This window comes from Crocodylus siamensis, chromosome 5 (genome assembly GCF_052110815.1).
Source record: "Crocodylus siamensis isolate JL-2025a chromosome 5, ASM5211081v1, whole genome shotgun sequence".
Classification (NCBI taxonomy): domain Eukaryota; kingdom Metazoa; phylum Chordata; order Crocodylia; family Crocodylidae; genus Crocodylus; species Crocodylus siamensis.
In genome coordinates this window covers 184,618,662-184,639,792 of record NC_143399.1, presented here as the reverse complement: position 1 = coordinate 184,639,792, position 21,131 = coordinate 184,618,662, and the positions used below count along the sequence as shown (strand labels likewise).

The 21,131-nt window shown below is 46.2% G+C and overlaps 1 protein-coding gene and 1 non-coding gene across 4 annotated transcripts in view; both read right to left on the bottom strand.

The window, feature by feature from the left end:
- The window catches only part of WAC (WW domain containing adaptor with coiled-coil), a 95,984-nt gene that overhangs the window by 6,633 nt on the left and 68,220 nt on the right, over positions 1 to 21,131 (bottom strand). For 2 of the 3 annotated variants that reach the window (XM_090047432.1, XM_090047434.1), the window contains one exon: positions 2,455 to 2,641. In XM_090047432.1, the coding sequence (XP_089903558.1) occupies positions 2,455 to 2,641 (187 nt within the window). The remainder of the gene's footprint in view (positions 1 to 2,454; positions 2,642 to 21,131) is intronic. The other variant, XM_090047433.1, reaches the window with a different exon arrangement.
- Positions 20,298 to 20,441, bottom strand: LOC149865028 (U4 spliceosomal RNA). The gene has a single exon (XR_016442796.1). It is a non-coding gene; the product is annotated as a U4 spliceosomal RNA (small nuclear RNA).

Genomic DNA, 21,131 nt, shown 5'->3' with positions numbered 1-21,131 from the left:
AGATGTACTGAAGTCAAGTTGATGAAGAAAATTCCTCAGGTCTTTTTACTTTACCCTTTACCCTCTGCTAGTCCTTCTTCACCCCTCTAAGACTTCTCTTATCATTCTTATTTTTTTTAATTATAATTGGGAGGTGTTATGAAAAGGAAAGCAAAAACTATAAAAAAATATGGTCAGAAAAACAGGGTGGCAAACCTGAAGAAATAATCCAAAACAAATGTCTGAAATGAAAATCAAATACTTAAAACGGAGAAATACTGAATGAGCCTCTAGGGGTGATTGATCATAGATGGCAAACATCATACATGAATTTGTAATTTATAAAGGGGGCAGAAAAAAGGCATCTTGGACAACACATAAAGGAAGGCCACAACCAAGTATCAAGGAAATTTTACAATTTGAGAAATATTACTATTTCTGCCACCAGGAATTAATGGTGGAACTAAGTGTGGGGGAGTGGGAAATAGAAAGAGCTAGACAGACAGACACTGGCAAAAGGTTAAACCAGCTGGGTATATATAGCATGGTCAAACAAGACATGATAATCCCCTTCAAGAAATGCTAGGATATAGAAAGGCAGATCTGTTTAGAAATGGTACTGGAACCCATTGGCTGCTACACCAAATATCCTTTAATGACACTATGCAAATACAATTATACTTAAAGAATTGTAATGTCCACGATTCCAAACTTCTTAAAACTCCTCCCTCATACTTCCCTTTAACACTGTCAGTATACCGATGAATTAAAACGCTACTTGATGCCTTGGGTATTTACAATTCTTAATATGTTCAGTTTTAGGCTTAAATCTCTTAAATTTCTAGGTTTACAAGTATATAAAGATTATGTCATCATCTGTAATATCTAACCTTCAAGTTACTAACATACAGTTTGACCATAAAACTGAGTGATTAGTCTTTAGTCTTAAAACATCCCTAGCTTTTTAAAGTTAAAAGAGTCTTAAATTAATATTACTTAAGAAATAAAAAAAGAGTACTCTTGTAACAATTCTACTGACTTTATTTTGTGCAATACCAACCATAACCATTTAGTACATTTCCAGTGTAGATTTACCACTACACCCAAGCAGCAAGAAAGCTGCGACCACTAAGGCCAATTAAGGAAGATCTGCACTCACATCACAGCAGGGCAAAGTAGCCAAGATAAAGTGGAGATTCCAGTTTTTAATTTACAATTGAGTATTTCTGAGGTTATATAATGGAGAATGGTACCACATGAAAGAAGAAGTTGGAGGGAAATGAGCGTGTAGCCCAGTATTTATTTATGGCAGTCAAGCTCAACTAATACAGTCTTGCCCTCAAAATTTCCTGGCAGCAATACTTCATTCAGTGCACGATGAAGACAAAATGACGCTATAATACGAAGCTTTTTACAATATTGATGCTTTCAGGTTCCTCTGCACCAGGAAATAGCCTGCAGTTCCTATCCTGTAATACTTCCCTGTGTATTCACTAAGATGCCACTCTAAAAGTTATGATGCTTTTACTTCCATTTAGAACCAAGAATTGTAAAAAGAGGGGGGTGGGGAATGACATTTCCACCAAATTTTTTAAATAAATCTCAAAAGGTACATTATTCAGGTCACTCATTATATGAACTGATTTGTCTGAACATGACAATCCATTTGCTGGTTGTAATTTGTATGTCCTGATTTCAAAGCACTATTGTAAAAAAAAGTGGAATCAAGATCATGGAAGAAAATGCAGGACACAGACTTGACCACATGTATGAATGTACTATGGAATTATGTATGAAAAAGGCTGCAGGGCCATATCTGTAGGATTAGAAAAGAAAAAAAGACAACACTTCTTTAAACAAGAGCTTACTGCACACCAGTGCCTTTGTAATTTGTGCACATGAGTCTGGATAGGCATTTTTATACACGTGGTAATAAAATAAAAAAAATACTGATAATGGGGCTTAACTGCAGAGGCTCTGCTGCCTTACGGCTATAGCTGAACATTCATGGTAATATTAAAATAGTTAAAAAGGGAGCATTAGAGAAAGATGACATTCAGATGGTGATTAGGTAAAATGTAATTGAAGGAGTATTCCATACATCATCCTTTACTCTAAAGCTCAAGACTACCGAGGTTTCTCATACAGTCTGGTTTTCCTTATTATAACTGCAATAATAACGTGGCCATGTGCAGACAGTTCTGACATTTTTCAAAACTGAAATACAAGATCCATACATGTGAGGCTCATCATTATCTAGCACTTGAAAATCACAGTATTCATAAGCAAGATCTGCACCTGTTTCTTAGACATTTTGTTTGAACAGTTAATTCACCAAACGATACTAATTTTACATTCAATATTTAAAACATTTTGGCTCAGACACAAAGCAATGAATACTTATGGTCTTGAACTAGACTTAGCACACAGACAGGGTAGTCTTAAATTTTCAACATAATCAGCATGTATACCTACCTGCTTTTCTGCATGATCTGCAGGCCAGCCTTGAACATGTTTTATAAGATTTTCATTGAAGTGTGCCGCTAGCGTAGGTGTTAATGAACATGTGGGGCGTACAGATGCATTCTGTGGTGCAGTTGTTGAATTTGATGCACTGGTGCCGGAGGTATGATTTGGACCTGGTGATGGACTTCTCTGACTACTAGAAGGAGAAAAAAAAAGATTAGAAAGACATGGGTTCTTAAAGGGTATGTAAACCTCAAAAGGAATCAGTAAACTCTCTAAGCAACTTCATAATATTCTGCCACAAGCTACATTACCAGAACATCTACATTCAGGCTATCACATTTCTGACCAATTCATCCTGTAACACTTTTCATCTTTGCCAAGTTCTGATAATTACATTACACCCCATAATAATTCCAGCTATAGAGGCTATTAGATTTGTTAGTCTATTCATCAGGACCTAAACTAAGGGAGTGTTATAGTGCAAGCTGATTTAGTTATGTGCCACCTCAAAGGTACCTATATTTCACTGCTCATTGGACTCTGTTATAGGCATGTTTTCTACCAATATATACATTTTATAGATTTCAGAGACATTTGGGCTGGAAGGGACCCCAAAGGATCAGAGTCCAGCCCCCTGCCCCAGGGGCAGGAAGTCAGCAGGGATTATAGGATCCCAGCAAGATAAGCATCCAAGCGTGTCTTGAAGGCATTCAAAGTCAGTGCTTGAACAGCCTCCGGCGGTTCTATTCCAAACCTTGGGGACTCGGACAGTGAAGAAGTTCTTTCTTATGTCCAGCCTGAATCGGTCACAGTGGAGTTCGATCTTGTCATACCTTGGGGGGCTCTGGTGAACAGTCGTTCCCCCAGATGCTGATGAGTACCCCGATAAGCTGATAGGTGGCCACCAGATTGCTTTTCCAGGCTAAAGAGCCCCATTGCTCTCAGCCTCTCATCATAAGATTTCCTGACGTCTGATCATGCGCATGGCTCTCCTCTGCACCTTCTCAAGTTTCTCCACATCCTTTTTGAATTGTGGAGCCCAAAACTGGACACAGTAGTCCAGCTGCGGCCTCACCAAGGCCAAGTACAGCAGGAGAATGACATCCCAGGATCTGCCTGAGAAGCATCTATGGATGCAAGCCAGCGTTTTGGTCACTTTACTAGCCACAGCATCACACTGAAGGCTCATGTTCATCTTGTGGTCAACCATAACCCCCAAGTCCCTTTCATCTGTAGTGCTAACCAGTGTAGCACTACCAAGCCTATGAGCACGGTGCAGGTTTTTCTTCCCAAGGTGGAGAACCTTGCATTTTTTGGTGTTGAACACCATCAGGTTCTCGTCTGCACATTTCATGAGTCTGTCCAGATCCACCTGGATCACCCTCCTATCCTCAGGTGTGGATGCTTTACCCCAGAGTTTGGTGTCGTTGGCCAACTTGGCCAGTTCGCTTCTGACACCAGTGTCCACATCACTGTGGAAGATGTTAAACAGTACAGGCCCTAGGACAGAGCCTTGTGGGACCCCACTGGTCACAGCGCACCAAGACAATTAGCTCCCATTGACCGCCACCCTCTGGGTCCTACCGCGGAGCCAGTTCCCCAGCCAGCGGATCATGGTGAGGTCAAAGCTGCAGTTAGCCAGTTTAGCCAAGAGGTGATCATGGGATACCAGATTGAAAGCTTTTTTAAAGTCGAGGTATACAACATTGATCTCTTCCCCCTTGTCCAGGTGATATGTCACCTGGTCATAAAAGGAAATGAGGTTGGTCAAGCAAGACCTACCTGCAACAAACCCATGCTGGGTGTCCCTCAGGATATTGCCTTCAGCTAGTCTGTTAAGGATGGCTTCCTTGATAATGTTTTCCAAGACCTTCCCCAGGATAGAGGTTAGGCTGATGGGCCTGTAGTTTGCCAGATCTACTTTCCTCCCTTTCTTGAAGACAGGCACAACACTGGCCCTCTTCCAATCATCAGGCACTTCACCAGAGCGTCAAGAGCTCTCAAAGATCCGTGCCAGGGGCTGAGCTATGATGCTCACCAGCTCCCTGAGTACCCTTGGGTGTAACCCATCAGGGCCGGCTAACTTGACGGTATCCAGCCTGTCAAGGTGTTCCTTCACAAGGTCAGTTTCCATGGAGGGCAAGGAATCTCCCTCACCCAGGCCTCCCTGACCAAATTCTTGGTTAAAGAATTTGGGGTCAGAGGAAGGGCAGGCTGAAGTGCTCTGGGTCAAGATTCAAAGGGGCAGTGGGGAGAGCAATTTGACAGTGGGGGTCTACTACAGACCCCCCAATCAAGGGGAGGAGCTGGACCAGGAATTTTCAGGCCAGCTTGCAGAGGCACTTAAGGCAAGGGATGTAGTTGTCATGGGTGATTTTAATTACCCGGACATCTGCTGGGAGGAACAGTCAGCCAGGACGGACTGTTCCAGGAGATTCCTGGCTGAGATACAGGACCTCCACTTAACCCAGGAGGTGCATGGTCCCACCAGAGGAAATGCTTTGTTGGACCTGGTCCCAGCCACAGGCGATGACCAGGTAAGGGGCTCCAGGTCCTTAACCACCTGGGCGATAGCGATCATTGCTTGCTGGAATTCATCATCCAGCGCAGGGTGTCAAGGGCCTGCAGCAAGACAGTAGCCCTAGACTTTAGGAAGGCCAACTTCAACAAGCTGAGACTAGCGGGAAAGGCGCTGGGGTCCTTGACAGCAGGGGAACTCAGTGTCCAGGATGAGTGGTCGTTCCTTAAGGAAACGATACTCAGGGCCCAAGGGGAGTCCATCCCAACAAGAAGAAAGCGGGGCAAGAGTGCCCAAAAGCCCCCTGGGCTCACCAAGGGCGTCTGGGAATGCCTGCTTACCAAAAAGGCAGCGTACACCCAGTGGAAGGGGGGTGCCATCTCCAAAGAGGAGTACATCTCCTCTGCTCAGGCCTGTAGGGGGGCTGTCAGGAAAGCTAAGGTGGACCTAGAGCTAGTACTAGCGTCCAAGATCAAGGATAATAAAAAGTCCTTTTTCAAATATACAGGGAGGATGAAGAAGGCACCAGGTAATTTGCGGCCCCTGCAAAGTACGCTGGTCAATCTGGTGGTTGTGCCAGAGGAGAAAGCGGAACTCTTTAACCAATTCTTCACCTCCATTTTCTTGTGCTGGGACAAGGACTTCCCCGCTGTGATGACAGACGGACTTGAGGGGAATGCCTCCAGACCTCAGGTTGGGGAGGACCAGGTTAGAGAGCTTCTGGAGGGGCTGGACATGTTCAAGTCAGCGGGTCCAGATGCTCTCCACCCCGGGGTGTTGAGGGAGCTAGCTGGGGTTATTGCAGGGCTCTTGGCACGGCTTTATGAGCGTTCATGGTGCTCAGGCCAGGTGCCAGATGACTGGAAGATAGCTAACATAGTCCCCATCTTCAAAAAAGGGAAGAGAGAGGACCCAGGCAACTATAGGCCCGTCAGTCTTACCTCTATCCTTGGGAAACTCTTTGAGAAGATCCTTAAGGAGCACATCTGTGATGGGCCGGCTTCAGGGATGATGCCCAAGGGCAACCAGCATGGTTTCATTAGGGGCAGGTCATGTCAGAACAACCTGATTGCCTTTACTGATCAGGTCACAAAGGCAATGGATGCAGGTGTCGCTGTGGACGTAGTCTTTCTAGACTTCAGCAAGGCCTTTGACACCGTTTCCCATCCCATCCAAAAACTAGGCGACTGTGGCAGTGATGCCTACACAGTCAGATGGATTGCAGATTGGCTCAAGGGTTGTACTCAGAGGGTGGTGGTGGACGGGTCATATTCAACCTGGGGGGAAATGGGCAGCGGAGCCCCCAGGGTTTGGTTCTGGGGCCTGCGCTGTTCAATTTCTTCATCAGCGATTTGGACAGGGTAAAAGCAACCTGTTTAAATTCGCTGATGATACCAAAATTTGGGGTGAGGTGAGAACGCTAGTAGGGAGGGAAAGACTGCAACAAGACCTGGACAGGTTACAGGAGTGGGCTGACATAAACAGGATGTGTTTCAATACTGACAAATGCAGGGTGCTGCACTTAGGCAGTAGAAACCAGCAGCACACTTATAGAATGGGAAACTCCCTTCTTGAGAGCACAGAGGCAGAAAGGGATATTGGAGTCATTATTGACTCCAAGATGAACATGGGCCGACAATGTGAGGTCACGGTTGGCAGGGCTAACTGAACCTTGTCGTGCATCCACAGGTGCATCTCTAGTAGAGCCAGGGAGGTGATCCTCCCCCTCTATGTGACACTGGTCAGGCCACGACTGGAGTACTGTGTCCAGTTCTGTGTGCCCCATTTCAGGAGGGATGTGGACAACATTGAAAGGGTCCAAAGGAGGGCCACCCATATGATCCGGGGACAACAGGGCAGAACTTACAATGAAAGACTGCGGGACCTGAACCTGTTCAGCCTTTACAAGAGAAGGCTGAGGGGGGACCTGGTGACTGTCTATAAACTCACTAGGGGGGACCAGAAGGGTTTGGGGGAGACACTGTTTCCCCTAGTGCCCCCTGGCATGACAAGGAACAATGGACAAATTATTGGAGAGTAGGTTTAGATTAGACATCCGCAAGAACTACTTCACAGTTAGGGCAGCTAGGAGCTGGAACCAACTTCCAAGGGAAGTGGTGCTGGCTCCTACCCTGAGGGTCTTTAAGAAGAGGCTTGATGCCTACCTGGCTGGACTCAAATGAGTCCAGTTTTTTTCTCCTGCCCAGGTTGGGGGTTGGACTTGAAGATCTACAAAGGTCCCTTCCGACCTGACTTCTATGATTCTATGAAACATTTCTGCCTCTAGCTCAGAGGCACGGCCATGCCTAGACTGAAGTTTTGCCTGGAAAACTCCTCAGGAGGCCAAAGTTCAGCCGTCTGCTCAGTCAGGATCATCCCTGACTAAGCCATCCCAGTCAAGTGTCTAACCTGCTCTTGGAAATTTCCAGGGACAGATTCCAACACTACTCTAGGTAGCCTGTTCCAGTGATTGACCACCCTCATAGTAGAGTCCAACCTACGTTTCTTCTCCTGCACCTTGAGGCCACTGCTCCTAATCCTGTCCCTTGCAGCCACAGAGGAAGGCTATCCTTTACCTCTGTAATTACCCTTCAGGTATCTGAAGACTTATCAAATCCAGCCCCATTCCCATCTTTTCCACACTAAATAATGGTTGATAGTAATACCCAGGTCCTTCTCTGAACTACTGCAGCCTGGCCACTGATCGCCCCATCTGCATTTGTGAGTGCAATTATTCCATCTGAAATACAGAACCTCACAGTTGTCCTGCTGACTCATCTAATTGGTTGCAGACCACTTTTCCAGTTTATCTAGGTTATTCTGGATCCTAGCCCTGTCCTCTGGAGTATCTACAACTTTACCCAACTTGGCATCATCTGCAAGTTTGCCAAGCATACACTCAATCCCCTCATCCAAATCATTAATGTCATAAATGTTTTCTTGCCTTCTGTTGTACTGATATAGCATATATGGTCTAGTTGGAAAGCATATTATACTGTATCTATTTATGTCACTTTTATCACTGTATACATTATGCTGTGCTGTCTATGGACATCTTTATCATTTTGGACATGATTTAGCCAAGGGACTGAAGTACACATACTTAAAGACAACTGCAACTCCCAGCCACAGACAAAAGAAGAGACAGTATTAGGTAGGACACTCAAGGCATTGCTGGCCTGTACTAGGGAAAATCAGCCCCTCTATAGCAAAAGCATCTAAGAGAAGTGGCCCATTAGCCAGAGGTACTTCAGATGCCTCTAGGAGAAGTTTCTGGAGGATTCTTTGACTCATCAGCAATTAGTACAATGCTGAAGGGGAGGCTGGTTGGGATATACTTAAGAGGCAGCATGATATGCTTTGCCTTTTATGTTCCCAAGCTGCTGAAATCAGCAGGAAGGCTGATCTCTCAAAACAATGGCAGGTTTCTCAGGAGGGCTAGGATGTAGCCAGATGATAGGGGAAGACACTTTACTTGTCTTTTTATTTCTGTCTTCAAACCTGTGGTCATTTTCCCTTGTGCAATTGTTTTGTTTCCTTACTAGCTGCCTGTGGAAAAAAGTGTGATCCCCAAGTAAGTAATATTTTGGGTTAGCCCTATCTAGGGAAAGGGAGATCTAAAATTTCTTTCACAACCCAAAGGGGAGGTCACTTAGAGTTGGCAGAGAATGCCTTGTTGCGCTAGTAAGGTCTGGTATAAGATGCCTGGAGCTGAAGCTTATGGGAATAAGGAGTTCTCAGGGTAAACTTTGGTCTGTTCCTTGGGATAAGCAGGGATACACCAGGGAGAAACTGAAGGCTCTGGGGATACTCCATGGATGGGTTTGTGATACTTTCCACATAGCTAAGTTTCTAGGTAAGCTCTCATGCACAGTATTTTTTCCTCTGTTTTGACAAATATAACCTTGCCCTGCCCATATCCAATAAGGAATGCTGCCGCAAAGATTTTTTTCTGGTGTTGCTTTTACCGTGTTACTCCTTTCCCTTAATTCTTCCCTTGACTTCTTTATCTCTATGGAATCAAAAATAAGTCCCCATCCCTTTCTGGCATCTCTCCTCCCTATCACCTTTCATTAAGTATCAAAAGGCTACTTCTGTCTCATCAGCTCTTGCTGCCTGCTTTCAGTGCTAACTTGTTAAAATTTCAAACTTTATTTTGCTATCTCCCTGGCTGGTCCTCCTGCCTGGAAGGCAATTCCCATAGATTTCTATACAACCACCTCATCATCCTCTTTCAAATTCCTTCTTAAAACTCACTTTTGCCATGGCGATTATAAAAACATGCATACCCTCATCCACAGTTAGGCTGCTAGTATATCAGTATTGCCAACTCCACCGTACCAAAAATGATGCGACAAACTCTTGATGTGGCATGTAAATCCTGAGATGCTATTTTTGGAGTGTATGTGTGGGGGGCTGTGGCTGTGGGGGGTTGGAGCTGCATGTAGACTGTGTGTGGGGGGGTGAAGGGGAAGTGGAGGGGGGCAAGATTGATGCCCTCATGGTGAGGGAGGGAGTGGGGCAAGACCAGGGGCTGGGGTGAATGGGACCCCAAGGTGAGGGAAGGTTGTCCAGAGGTACACAGAGGAGGAAAGGGAACATGACTCCCTGCAGCTGCATGTACACCTGGGGAGACAGGGGTGGGGGGCATGTGCCCCCTGCAGGGCAGAGGTGGGCTGTCCACTGCAGGCTTGGGGCTCTGTGCCCTGCTGTCTTTGCCCTGGGAGCTCAGTTGTGCAATGACATTGCTACCTGTCAGGCAGGCAGGGGATATGGGGCGCACTGGTCGCACAATGTATTCCCCTGCCCACCCAGTGGCAGAAAGCACACTGTTGTCACACAGCTGAGCTCCTGGAGCGAAGGCAGCAGAGCAGATAGCCTTGCGGGGGCACATGCCCCCCATGCCCTGGGGGTGCACACAGCTGCATCCCCCTCTACCTCTGACCAACCCACCTCAGCCCCATTCACCCCAGCCCCCGCTCCTCCCTCACCCCAAGGGCCTTGATCTCACCCCCCACCCTTCTCCTCCACAGACTTACCAGCTGGGAAAATCTGGAGATTTGAGGGTCTGATTATCAAAATCACGAGTCAATTATTTCAACCTGAAAATCACAAGTCTTGCAATGTTTTTGCAACAGTTGGCATTACTGGTATACTCACACCAGTAGCTGGCAATTTAAAAAAATTTTTTTTTTGCAGGGCCAGCCAGAATGGTTCATCTCAGGTCCAAGGTACTAGGACACAGTCGCTGCTGCTGCTGATTGGTAATAACATGACATCAACAAAGCTGCCAAAGCCCCAGCTCCACAGGACAGATCCAATGGCTACACAAGCAGGCCCTAGCCTGCAGATCATAAGCTACACGCCCTTAACTTAAACCAATGTTATCATGATGAACCAACACTTGTTCCTCATCATCTGCCTTTCTTTAGATTGCATGCCCTGCAGGGGCAGAAACCACTTTTGCTGTGTATTGCACCATGAGATCCTGGTCCATAAAGACAGTTCTAATATTAAAATAGCTTTCTGGTAAACTACAAAAGACCATATGAAGCTAAAACACTGTTCATGTGGCCCAAAATCTCCATCGTGAGGATAACATGGCAAATATCTAATTCCCATGTGTTCTAAGGGCACAACAACTCTCACAATGGCTGCCTTGTGGTATAAAAGCTTCATGCCATCACGTTCTTTGCTACAGCAGCCTGATGTAGAGACATACCTTAAATCAATAACCTTCCATTCTTACATTCAGGTCTACCCTGAAAAATGACACTAATCTCCAGCCTTCAGTTTTCTAAACCTGATAACCATTGTTAATAACCTCATTGTGTCTATTTCAAATCCTCACACTCAATAACTTTTTAGCTTCCAGATATTTTTGTTAATGTATTCTGTTCACTATTCCTGTCTTCCCCAAATGCCACTTCTGTTATTCTACTCCTGTCATTTTTTCAGTCTCATGCCTAACAGTCCCTACTTTTAAAACTAACTTAAGAAATGTATCAAGCAGTCAAAAAACAAAGAAAAAAAGGCAGAAAGTTTTGTTTGCATTTCCCTGTAATGTCACAGTCTTCTTCCATGACTTAAATCTCTCACCACCAGTTATTTGAATCACTGTCCCAATTCGATTCGGAGATGCAGCTACAGACTATAATGGGGAATTATTAAAATACCTAGAACTGTAATTTTTTTTTTTTTTTTACAGATTTGAATGAACACAGCAGGGATGGTAGCCCTTCTTGAAGGCACGAAGCTTGCCAAGTTTCAAGGAGACAGGTGCAGGGGCTTCTGTGAAAGTGCACCTCAAACTGTTGAAAGCAAAAAACTCGCATCACTTGCATGCGTTAAGCCTGAGCAGGATGAAAGCCGCATGGATGACAGCCCCTTGGGCAGGCACAAGGCCTGCCAGGTTTCAGGCAGAGGGGTGCAGGGTTTTCTGAAAGTGCATATCAAGGTTCTGATAGCAAATAAAAAAAGCAAATAGGTAAGGAGTGAGGAGGGTGGCACTCACTCCACCTGCACGTGGCGCTTGGGGAACTCCAGCATGGGAGGTACACCTTCAGGAACACCAGCTGTTCCACCAAACCAGGATCCAAGGAGGTGTGGCAGGGTGTCACTACATCTCCAGCAATGCTGAACCCCCTCTCGCTTGGAACACTGGTCGGTGGACAGGACAGGTGTTCCCAGGCGACCGGGGCCAGATCCTGCCACACTTGGCTGCAGGTTACCCAACAGGCCAAAGGGTCACAGTACAGTGGCTCCATGTCCTCAGTGAGATGCATAGCCACTGAGGCCTCTGCACTACCTGCCTGATGGTGGGGTCTGGTGCCTCTGGACCCCAATTCTAAAGCCGTGCCCTTGACCCACACTGGCAGCGGCTGTGGTGGAGGAGATTGGCTCACAGTTGGAGTGCTGCCACAGGAAAGTGGATCCCTCTCTTCCACATCCTGTCGCCTTTGCCCTTCTGCCTCCATTCACCAACACCTTTGTCCAGTGATTGTGGGTTTTGCTGCTGCAGATGCTCCCCTTCACCCTTGGGTACATGCCCAGCAGCACCTGGACCATACTGGATCACAATGGATCCAGTCGTTTTTTATGCCCTCCTTCAGTTGCTTCACCGGTGCCTGCACTTCTGGTGACAGGTTGCCCCATATCCAGCCAGGAACACTGAGCCCCTGGAATTTCTCCATTTCATTCTCAAGCTCCTTCACTATGGGGATTCACCTGGCTAAGGAGGGCACTGCCAGTGCTGAGGCTCTTGGTGGCCTCATGGAATGGCTCGAGGACTACCAAGATCTGGAAGATGGTATCCCACTCTGCTTTGTTAAGGGGGCCACTGACCCCAGTCTCCCTGACCAAGGCCATCTCCCCACTACCTTGACCATATTGACCCCGTTGTCAGTGACCATGAACCCACAGGTGAGCTCGCCCTGCCCAACAAGCCACCCCTGCACCATGCTGTTCATGGCCACCATGATCTCTGTTGCCATGTGGGACTGAGCCGTCAACTCCACTTGAAGGAGAGCCCACCAATGCCCTGACTGATTGCACCAGTGCCCCATGAGAGAGAGGTAGGCATGATCTCTACCCCGGCTGCTCCAGATGTCCAAGGTGAAGCGCAAGGCTACCTGCGGACCTGCCTTCTGCAGCTCCTCCCTCAAGTACTCCCTGCATGCCTCATACAGGGAGGGCACCACCATCCTTATAAAAGGTGGCATGTGCAGGCACCTTGGCAAGATGAGGCCATGAGCGCCATGAACTACCTGAACCCTGGCCACTCAACTAAGGAGAAAGGCTGGCCATCCAGAGCAAGCATCTTCCTAATGCAACTTTGGAATGTGCCCCGCTTTGTCTCTGACTTTCTCTCACTGGTCCAGGGTGGCCTGCCTCTGCTTCTTGGGGACAAGGGCTTTGGGGGACTTCTTTTGGGGCATGCTCCCACTGGTGCCAGGCTGAGGAGGAACAAAGGCAAGGGGGTGCTGCCTCCCGAGATGCAGCAGCATCGCTGTGATGGTGAAGTGTTTCACCTCCTTGCCCTGGCTGATTCACCTTCAACAGTGCTGGCTAGCATACCTGGTATCATCTGCCACACTACCCACCTGCTTCTGGATTGAGAGTGGGGATTCTGCCTTATTCCCCTACTCACCAGGCAGAGGCACAACAATAGGAGGAGCTGAGCCACCTACCCCCACAACCTCCTCCAATGTGCCTTCAAGAAAAGGAGACCTGCCTCTATGGGAACTTTGAGGGGTGTAGAGCACAAACTCAGATTCCCCGTCCTTCCCCAGAATTGCCTTCATGATGGCCCTCAGCTCCTCTGCTTCCAGATCCAGCTCCTCCTCTGGTACTGTGAGGCTCATGCTGGGATCTAGAATTGGAGTGGAGATAGTCATGCTGCTGCTTGTGAGAGTGGTGGTGGTACAGGTGCAGCACTGCTACCACACCTCCTTGCACCCACTAGCAGCAGAAGACTCATCGCTGCCAGGAAAGAGGGTGCATCTATGTTTGGGGAGGGGGGAACTTGCAGCTCTCCCTCTGCCCCCTCTCCTGTCAGAAAACCTGCACCTGCCCTTGCAGCACACTTCATGTTTGGTGTGCTGCAAGTGGGGGGGGGGAAGGAGGGTGTGCGCGAGTGCATGTGTAAAATATATGTTGTGCTGAGGGGGGAAAAGAGTCGAGACAGACCAACAAGAATAAGGATTTTGGAGGAAGAATAAGTTGAAAGAAATGGGTAGGGATAACAAAAGGGATTGTAGGCAAGGGTAAGTAGGAAAGGTTTGGATACAGCTTACAAGAGAGACTAGCTAGCAAGAGACTAAGCCTTTCAGATGCTGCTGCTCAAAGGAGACAGCTCATAAAAAAGGCACAGATCACTTCAGACACAGCTTTATATGTTGTTTCTATGTCCCTCCCACAAAGCACTGTGACTGGAAGGGAACTCAGAAAAAAAAAAAAATCAGTCACTGGCCAGCTACAGATGTCAATATCAGAGCGATCTCCCCCCCCCACCCCCCCAACCTTTTCCATATATGGAAAATCACCCCAGCCCCCTCCCTCTTCTCAGCTCATTTGCTGCAAAGCCTTCCGAATCTCCCCAAATCTATTTGGAGGCTTCTGATTCGATTCAGATCTTTTAATGGGTCTCCTGATTCGATTCGGAGGTTCAGCTGACGAATCGGGCTGAATCTCCTCCAAACTGAACCAGCTACCAAAGCTTTGCATACCCCTAATAGACAGATATACATGTAAGTAGAGAGAGAAATAAAAATAATCAATCAATCCCCGTCCATGTTTATTAAAATTATAAGACTAACAACCTAGGTTGCAAAATGAATTACTAAACTGTTTAACCCAAGCAACTTAGTGGCATTTAGATTTTGAGGTTTCTCTAAAAATCACATTAAAGCACTTCTAAACAAGAAAGTCTCTTGTATTTGCAGAGAATCAGTGTATATTTATGGTGATATAGGCAAAGGCTGCATTTACTGTCTTGACAGAGCTGTAATTAGGTCTCACTGCTAGGATCGTGGTATTTCAAACATGCCAATTTTCTCCTCTCAACTTCTGTCCTGTCTGTCATGACTCCTGTTTAGTTTTATACAGATACAATGGGACACCTTAAACGTGAATAAAAAACAATGGTATGAGATCTCTAATATGCCATGCCAGCAGCAGGGGGAGCTGCTAATACAATAAAGTAACTTTCCAATTATTACACTCCCACTTACACCTTCCTAAATGCTAACTTTTACAAATATTTTGTACACTTGTCTAATCAAAATGGTTCAAAAAAAAGCAAAAATACCAGCCTGAAAATCTGGAAAGGGGGATGTTTTGACTATAAAGCTATCCAATCTAAAAACAACAGAAAATTCAAATACACTGCAAGACTGAACTAAAAGGTTACGAGGATTATAGTGAAAGTCCTGATGTAACTATCAAGCCTGTATAATTAACAGAAGTCACAATTCATGAGCCGCTTCAAAAAGTTCACTTAGAAAGTTTCTCACTACACTTAATATATGCACATAATCATTCAAAAAAGCATACCTACTAGGCGCATACACCCTCCCCCCCCACTCTGAAGTGCTTTCTTAAGCAGGTAACATGCACTATTAGTCATACTTCAAGTTTGGTTCTTCCTTAGTTAATTAAAACCAAGCCAAAGACCAAGTCAAATAAAACATTACTTTAGCATTAACTTGGTGCAGAGCCTTCAACAACAGAAGTAACAGTGGGAAAAACCATTCAACTATAAAAAACAGATCTAACAGAAATGAGGGCCTGTCTTTTTGGGCCCCTCTACTACATGTGCCGGTAAAGACGCAACAGAATCTAATGCATGGTCCAACTGCACCTCCTGCCATGTAATGCATGCATGGCAGGAAGCACAATTGTAGGACTGCATTTTAGATCCCATCACGCCTCATCACTGGTGTATGGGAAACCAGGATTATGATCCTGAGCTCCCCCTGTACTGGCTCCCATGGCTGCAGGCCCCAGTTTCATAGTTGGTAGGGTCAGAAGGGACCCAAGCAGATCATCTAATTCAACCCCCTGCCATGGGCAGGAAAGGATGCTGGGGTCAAACGACGCCAGCTAGGGGGCTCTCTAGCTTCCTTCTGAAGACCCCAGGGTAGAGGGGAGCACCACTTCCTTGGAAGTTGGTTCCAGATCCTAGCTGCTCTGACAGTGAAGTAGTGCCTCCTGATATCTAGCCTGAATCTACTCTCAGCCAATTTATGGCTGTTGTTCCTCGTGAGCCCCGGTAGTGCTCAAGGGAACAGGGACTCTCTCACTGCCTGCTGGTCCCCCTTGGCAAGTTTATAGGTGGCCACCAGATCCCTTCTCAGTCTTTTGTGGCCGCTGAACAGGTTCAGGTCCCATAGCCTTTCCTCGTAAGGCCTGCCCTACTGCCCCCTAATCATGCGAGTGGCCCTCCTCTGGACCCTCTCAATGCTGTCCACATCCCTCTTGAAGTGTGGCACCCAGAACTGAACACAGTACTCCAACTGTGGCCTGACCAATGTCGCACAGAAGGGGAGGATCACCTCCTTGGACCTGCTCCTGATGCATCTATGGATGAATGACAAAGTGTGGTTAGCCTTCCTGACTGTGTCCTCACACTGGCAGCCCATGTTCATCTTGGAATCAATAACGACTCCAAGATCCTTTCCTGCCTCTGCACTGACAAGAAGGGAGTTCTCCAGCCTGTAGGTATGGTGCTGGTTCTTCCTCCCCAGGTGCAGCATCTTGCACTTGTTCGTATTGAAGCCCATCCCATTCTCATTCACCCACCTCTGTAACCTGTCCAGATCTAGTTGTAGCCTGTCCTCTTCTAGCATGCCCACTTCTCCCCAAATCTTAGTGTCATCTGCAAACTTGAACACAATGCTTTTCACCCCCTCATCCAAGTTGCCAATGAAGATATTGAACAGTGCAGGCCCACTGCCCATCTCTCTCCAGGTTGAAAATGACCTGTCCACCACCACTCTCTGGGTACGGCCCTCCAGCCAATTTGCGACCCATCTGACTGTGTAGGCGTCGACACCACAGACCCCTATTTTTTTATTTTTTATTTTTAATGAGGACGGGGTGAGAGAATGTCGAAGGCCTTCCTAAAGTCCAGAAAGACTATGTCCACGACACCTGCATCCAAGGCTTTTGTGACCTGGTCACAGGCCACCAGGTTGGCCTGACAGGACCTGCCTCTGACGAACCAGTGCTGATTGCCTCTAAGCATAAACTCCCTTGCTGGTCCCTCGCAGATGTGCTCTTGGATAATTTTCTCAAAAAGCTTCCCCAGGTCCGAGGTAAGACTAACGGGCCTATAGTTTCCTGCGTCCTCTTTCCTGTGGTCCCTTTTTTGAAAATGGGGACCACGCTGGCCCTTTTCCAGTCATCAGGCATCTCGCCAGAGCACCACGAGTGCTCGTAAAGTTGTGCTAGGGGTCCTGCAATGACTTCTGCCAATTCCCCAAGCACTCTGGGGTGGAGCTCGTGAGGACCTCCTGATTTGAACACATCTAGTCCTTCCACAAGTTCCCTCACTAGGTCCTTACTGACCCTGGGCCTGGCTGCACCTCCCCTGGGTCCATCCAGGATCCCAGTTGGGGGGGGGGGGAAATGTCCCTGTCCCTGCTCAGAAAAATGGAAGCAAAGAATCCACACCTCATGAGATGTGGGACTTGCAACAAGGAGGACACTACCACCATCTTGAGCTTTGTGTGGTGAAGGCTTGCAGGAGCACAACACTGCCCCCACTGCCAGCTCTGCAGCTAATGAGGCTCACAGCAGGGGGAGCACTGAGAACAATGCCACCACTGAGAGCCCTACCTACACATTCAATTAATGGCATGATTAGAACAAGCTACGAAGTTACTACACCTTTTTGTGGAATAAAACAAGAAATAAGCTATTAACTGGGTGAATGTGTAGCTGGGTCACAACTTCAGGCATGACTAACCAGTTAATCATGCCTCAAGTATAATATGTAGAGGGCACCTAAGAGTGAAATCACAGAAAATTAAGGTTGGAAGGGACCTCAGGAGGTCATCTAGTCCAACCCCCTGCTCAAAGCAGGAATATATCGTCCCATCCAAGACTGTCTAGCCAGGTCTTAAAAACCTCCAAGACTGGAGGGTCTACAACCTCTCCATTGCTTTACCACCCCCTTTGTGAGAAAGTTTTTCCTAATATCGAACCTTAATGTCCCTTGCTGCAACTTGAGACCATTGCTCCTTGTTCTGTCATTTGCTACCACAGAGAACAATCTATCTCCATCTTCTTTTGAACCTCCTTTCCGATGGTTGAAGGCTGCTACTAAATCCCCTCATAGTCTTCTTTTCTCCAGACTAAATAAGACCAGTTCCCTCAACCTCTACTCAGAAGTCAGACTGCCATGCCCCCTCACCATTTTTTCTATCCTCTACTGGACTCTCTCCAATTCATCCACATCCTTTCTGTAGTGGGGGCCCACAACTGAACACTGCTCCAGATGTAGCCTCACAGTGTTGAACAGAGGGGAATAATCATTTCCCCTCGACATGCTGGCAACGCTCCTACTAATGAAGGCCAATATGGCATTAGCTTTCTTCACAGGAAGGGCACACTGTTGGCCCATATTCAGCTTCTTGTCCACATAAGCCCCAGGTCTTTTTTTGCAGAGCTGCTGCTTAGCCAACTGGTCCTCAGCCCACGCTGGCATATAGGATTGTTTCATTCTAAGTGCAAGACTTTGCACTTATCCTTATTGAACCTCATGAGATTTCTTTTGGTCCAATCCTCCAATTTCTCTAGGTCTCTGTGAATCCCAGCCCTATCATCCAGCACGTCTGATCTTCAAAACTATCAAATCTTTGATACCAATTTGTTGCAAAAACAAATTGATACCTAGATAGCTTAATTAAGAAAAAATGCATCACCCAACTTGACAGGACTATTTCTGTTGGCCTGCTGTCTTAGAATTCAAGTTTCTTTACTGATACATGATTTAAGGCAAAATGAGTCCATTCTGAAAACAGTCCCCCCTGCTTATTTTTCCTGATTAAAAGAGAGAAAAAAATTCTTTCACAGTCTATTGCCTGGATTCAAGAAGTTATCTGAATTTTTTTCAGAATAAAACTGTATAATTTACTTGAGGAACAAGGCAGCATTGCATCAAAGCAGTGGTTATCAAATTTCCTCAAGTTACAGAACAACTTCTGCTACAGAGCCCCTATCCCTATCCTAAAGACCCACGTGGAGACAGGCAACCCAGCTCCACAAGAGTCACGCACTGCTTCCCAGACCACTGTGCCATTATCCCCAATCTCTTCGCAGAACTCCTGATAACTTTTCACAGGACCCCAGGATTCCACAGAACCCAGGTCAGAAACCTCTGCACTAAGGTACCAGTATGATGTGTGGGTGCTGGTAAATTCTTAGAGCCAGAGCCTATTGCTCTATGCATGCTACCACATCGAAGTAGACTACTCTGATTTCAGGAGGTAGCAAATGCAAAACAAGTGAAGCACAGCATGTCTCAGTACAGTGCTGCCCATAACTGAACAGTATGGACATCTGTGTTGACTACTACTGGACAGAAGCACTTCCAATGGTTAGAAGGAAACAGCTTTTATTAGAGACTCCCGAAACACAGGTTTACTTGATTTTACAAGCTTACTTTTGTAAGTAAGGTTGCACACAAAAATAGAACCGTTCCCCAATGTCCCTGCTGTGGCTCTGACACCATGGAGTGGGAGTGAACACCCAGCCCAGCTGACTTCCTGCCCCTTAGGCAGGGGGCTGGACCTGATGATCTTGCGAGGTCCCTTCCAGTTCTAATGTCTATGTAATCTATACTTTCAACTGATAAGCTTTCAAGAGAAAGATAAGCTGAAGCCCACAGAGATCAATTAAACACATAGAAAATTATCTACAATGGAAACCTACTTCCAATGTTTAGAACAAGACTTCAGTGCTGACCTTCAGCATCAGCTGGAAAAAAAAAAAAAAAAAAGGAACACATCTAGAAGTTGCAATAAATTGTTTGGTACTGAAGGGCTAGAAACTTCTGACTTGCTTTTGTTTCCTCTCAAAAAATATAGCTTGAGGTATTTTAAAGTTTTTAAGCTTTTCCTTCATGACAGCTTGAGGTTAAGACTGCCTAGAAAAAAGGCAAGGACCTGAAGATCCCCAAGCAGAAGAGCTGAAGAATCAGAGCTCAATAACAAACACACAGTGTCAGAAGATGGTCTTCGCTGTGGCATCAGTTCTAAGAAGTCCCACAAATAGAGACCTCTCTCTTTCAAAAATCTGGAATGGCCCCATTCCCTTAGGCACCACAAAGATTTAAGGATGCTTCTCACAAGAGCATGATCTGAATCAACTGTCAAATACACACACACACACACACCTTACTCGCCCCTTAAATTATGCACATACTGCTATCAGTGGTGGTGCTGAGTCTAGTCTGAGCTGTAAAAGCTGGCAATGATGGCTCTTAGCCTTGAAAAAACTCCACTGCCTTCTTTCCTGGAGATGATCTGATACCTTTGGGAGTCTCAAGGATTTGAAGACCTTGCCTCTACTTCAGATAGATTAAGACAAGGAAGGTCTTGATCCTGAATATGTCAGATACAAAATTCACAATGCAGAACACCACTCAGAAAAAATCTTCAGCTTGACTCCTCTGATGGAAGAGTGTCTCCAAAAGGAAAAACTTGTCCATAGATGCAAAATGACAAATATGCCCTACAGCTGTACAGGCTGAAAGTTCCCAGGTAAACCCTTAGACAAGGTATGAAAGTTAAAATCTTTTTCAGCAGTAAAGACAATCTCTTTTTTTCTTATTATCATTAAGGTACCAAAGCTGCATGAGAAAGAGGCCCTCAACTTACTAAACCCAGCTTACAAATGAAAGGTTTTCAACTAGCAATGGTCCTGCCTCAGTTCAACCTCACAGGCTACAATACTACCACTGCACAATGCTGCTAACACCAAGACAAGAACCATACAATTCTAAAATTAACAGCTAGTTATACGTAGGGTATAGCTTTCAGTTTTGTAACTGCAGACCGATAAAAAGGAAACCAAGCATATTTAGATCCTTAATACTCTGAATTCCAGAATAATAGACCAGAAGCATGAATGTGCATGCATCATTTTTGCTTCTGTGAACTGTTTGGTGAAAGAGAATGCAACTCCTAAAACAAGGGAGGAATAACCTGCAGCATCCTTATAGGTTAGACAGTGCTACGCTGGTTAGCACTACAGTTGAAAGCGACTTGGGGGTCATGATTGACCACAAGTTGAATACGAGCCTTCAATGTGATGCTGCAGCCAGTAAAGCAAGCAAAACGCTGGCTTGCATCCACAGATGCTTCTCAAGCAAATCCCGGGACGTCATTCTTCCATTGTACTCGGCCTTGGTGAGGCCGCAGCTGGAGTACTGCATCCAGTTTTGGGCTCCACAATTCAAAAAGGATGTGGAGAAGCTTGAGAGGGTGCAGAGAAGAGCCATGCGCATGATCAGAGGTCAGGAAAACAGACCTTATGATGACAGGCTGAGAGCTACGGGACTTTTTAGCCTGGAAAAGCGCAGGCTCAGGGGTGATCTGATGGCCAACTATAAGTTTATCGGGGTGACCACCAGGATCGGGGGAACGATTGTTCACCAGAG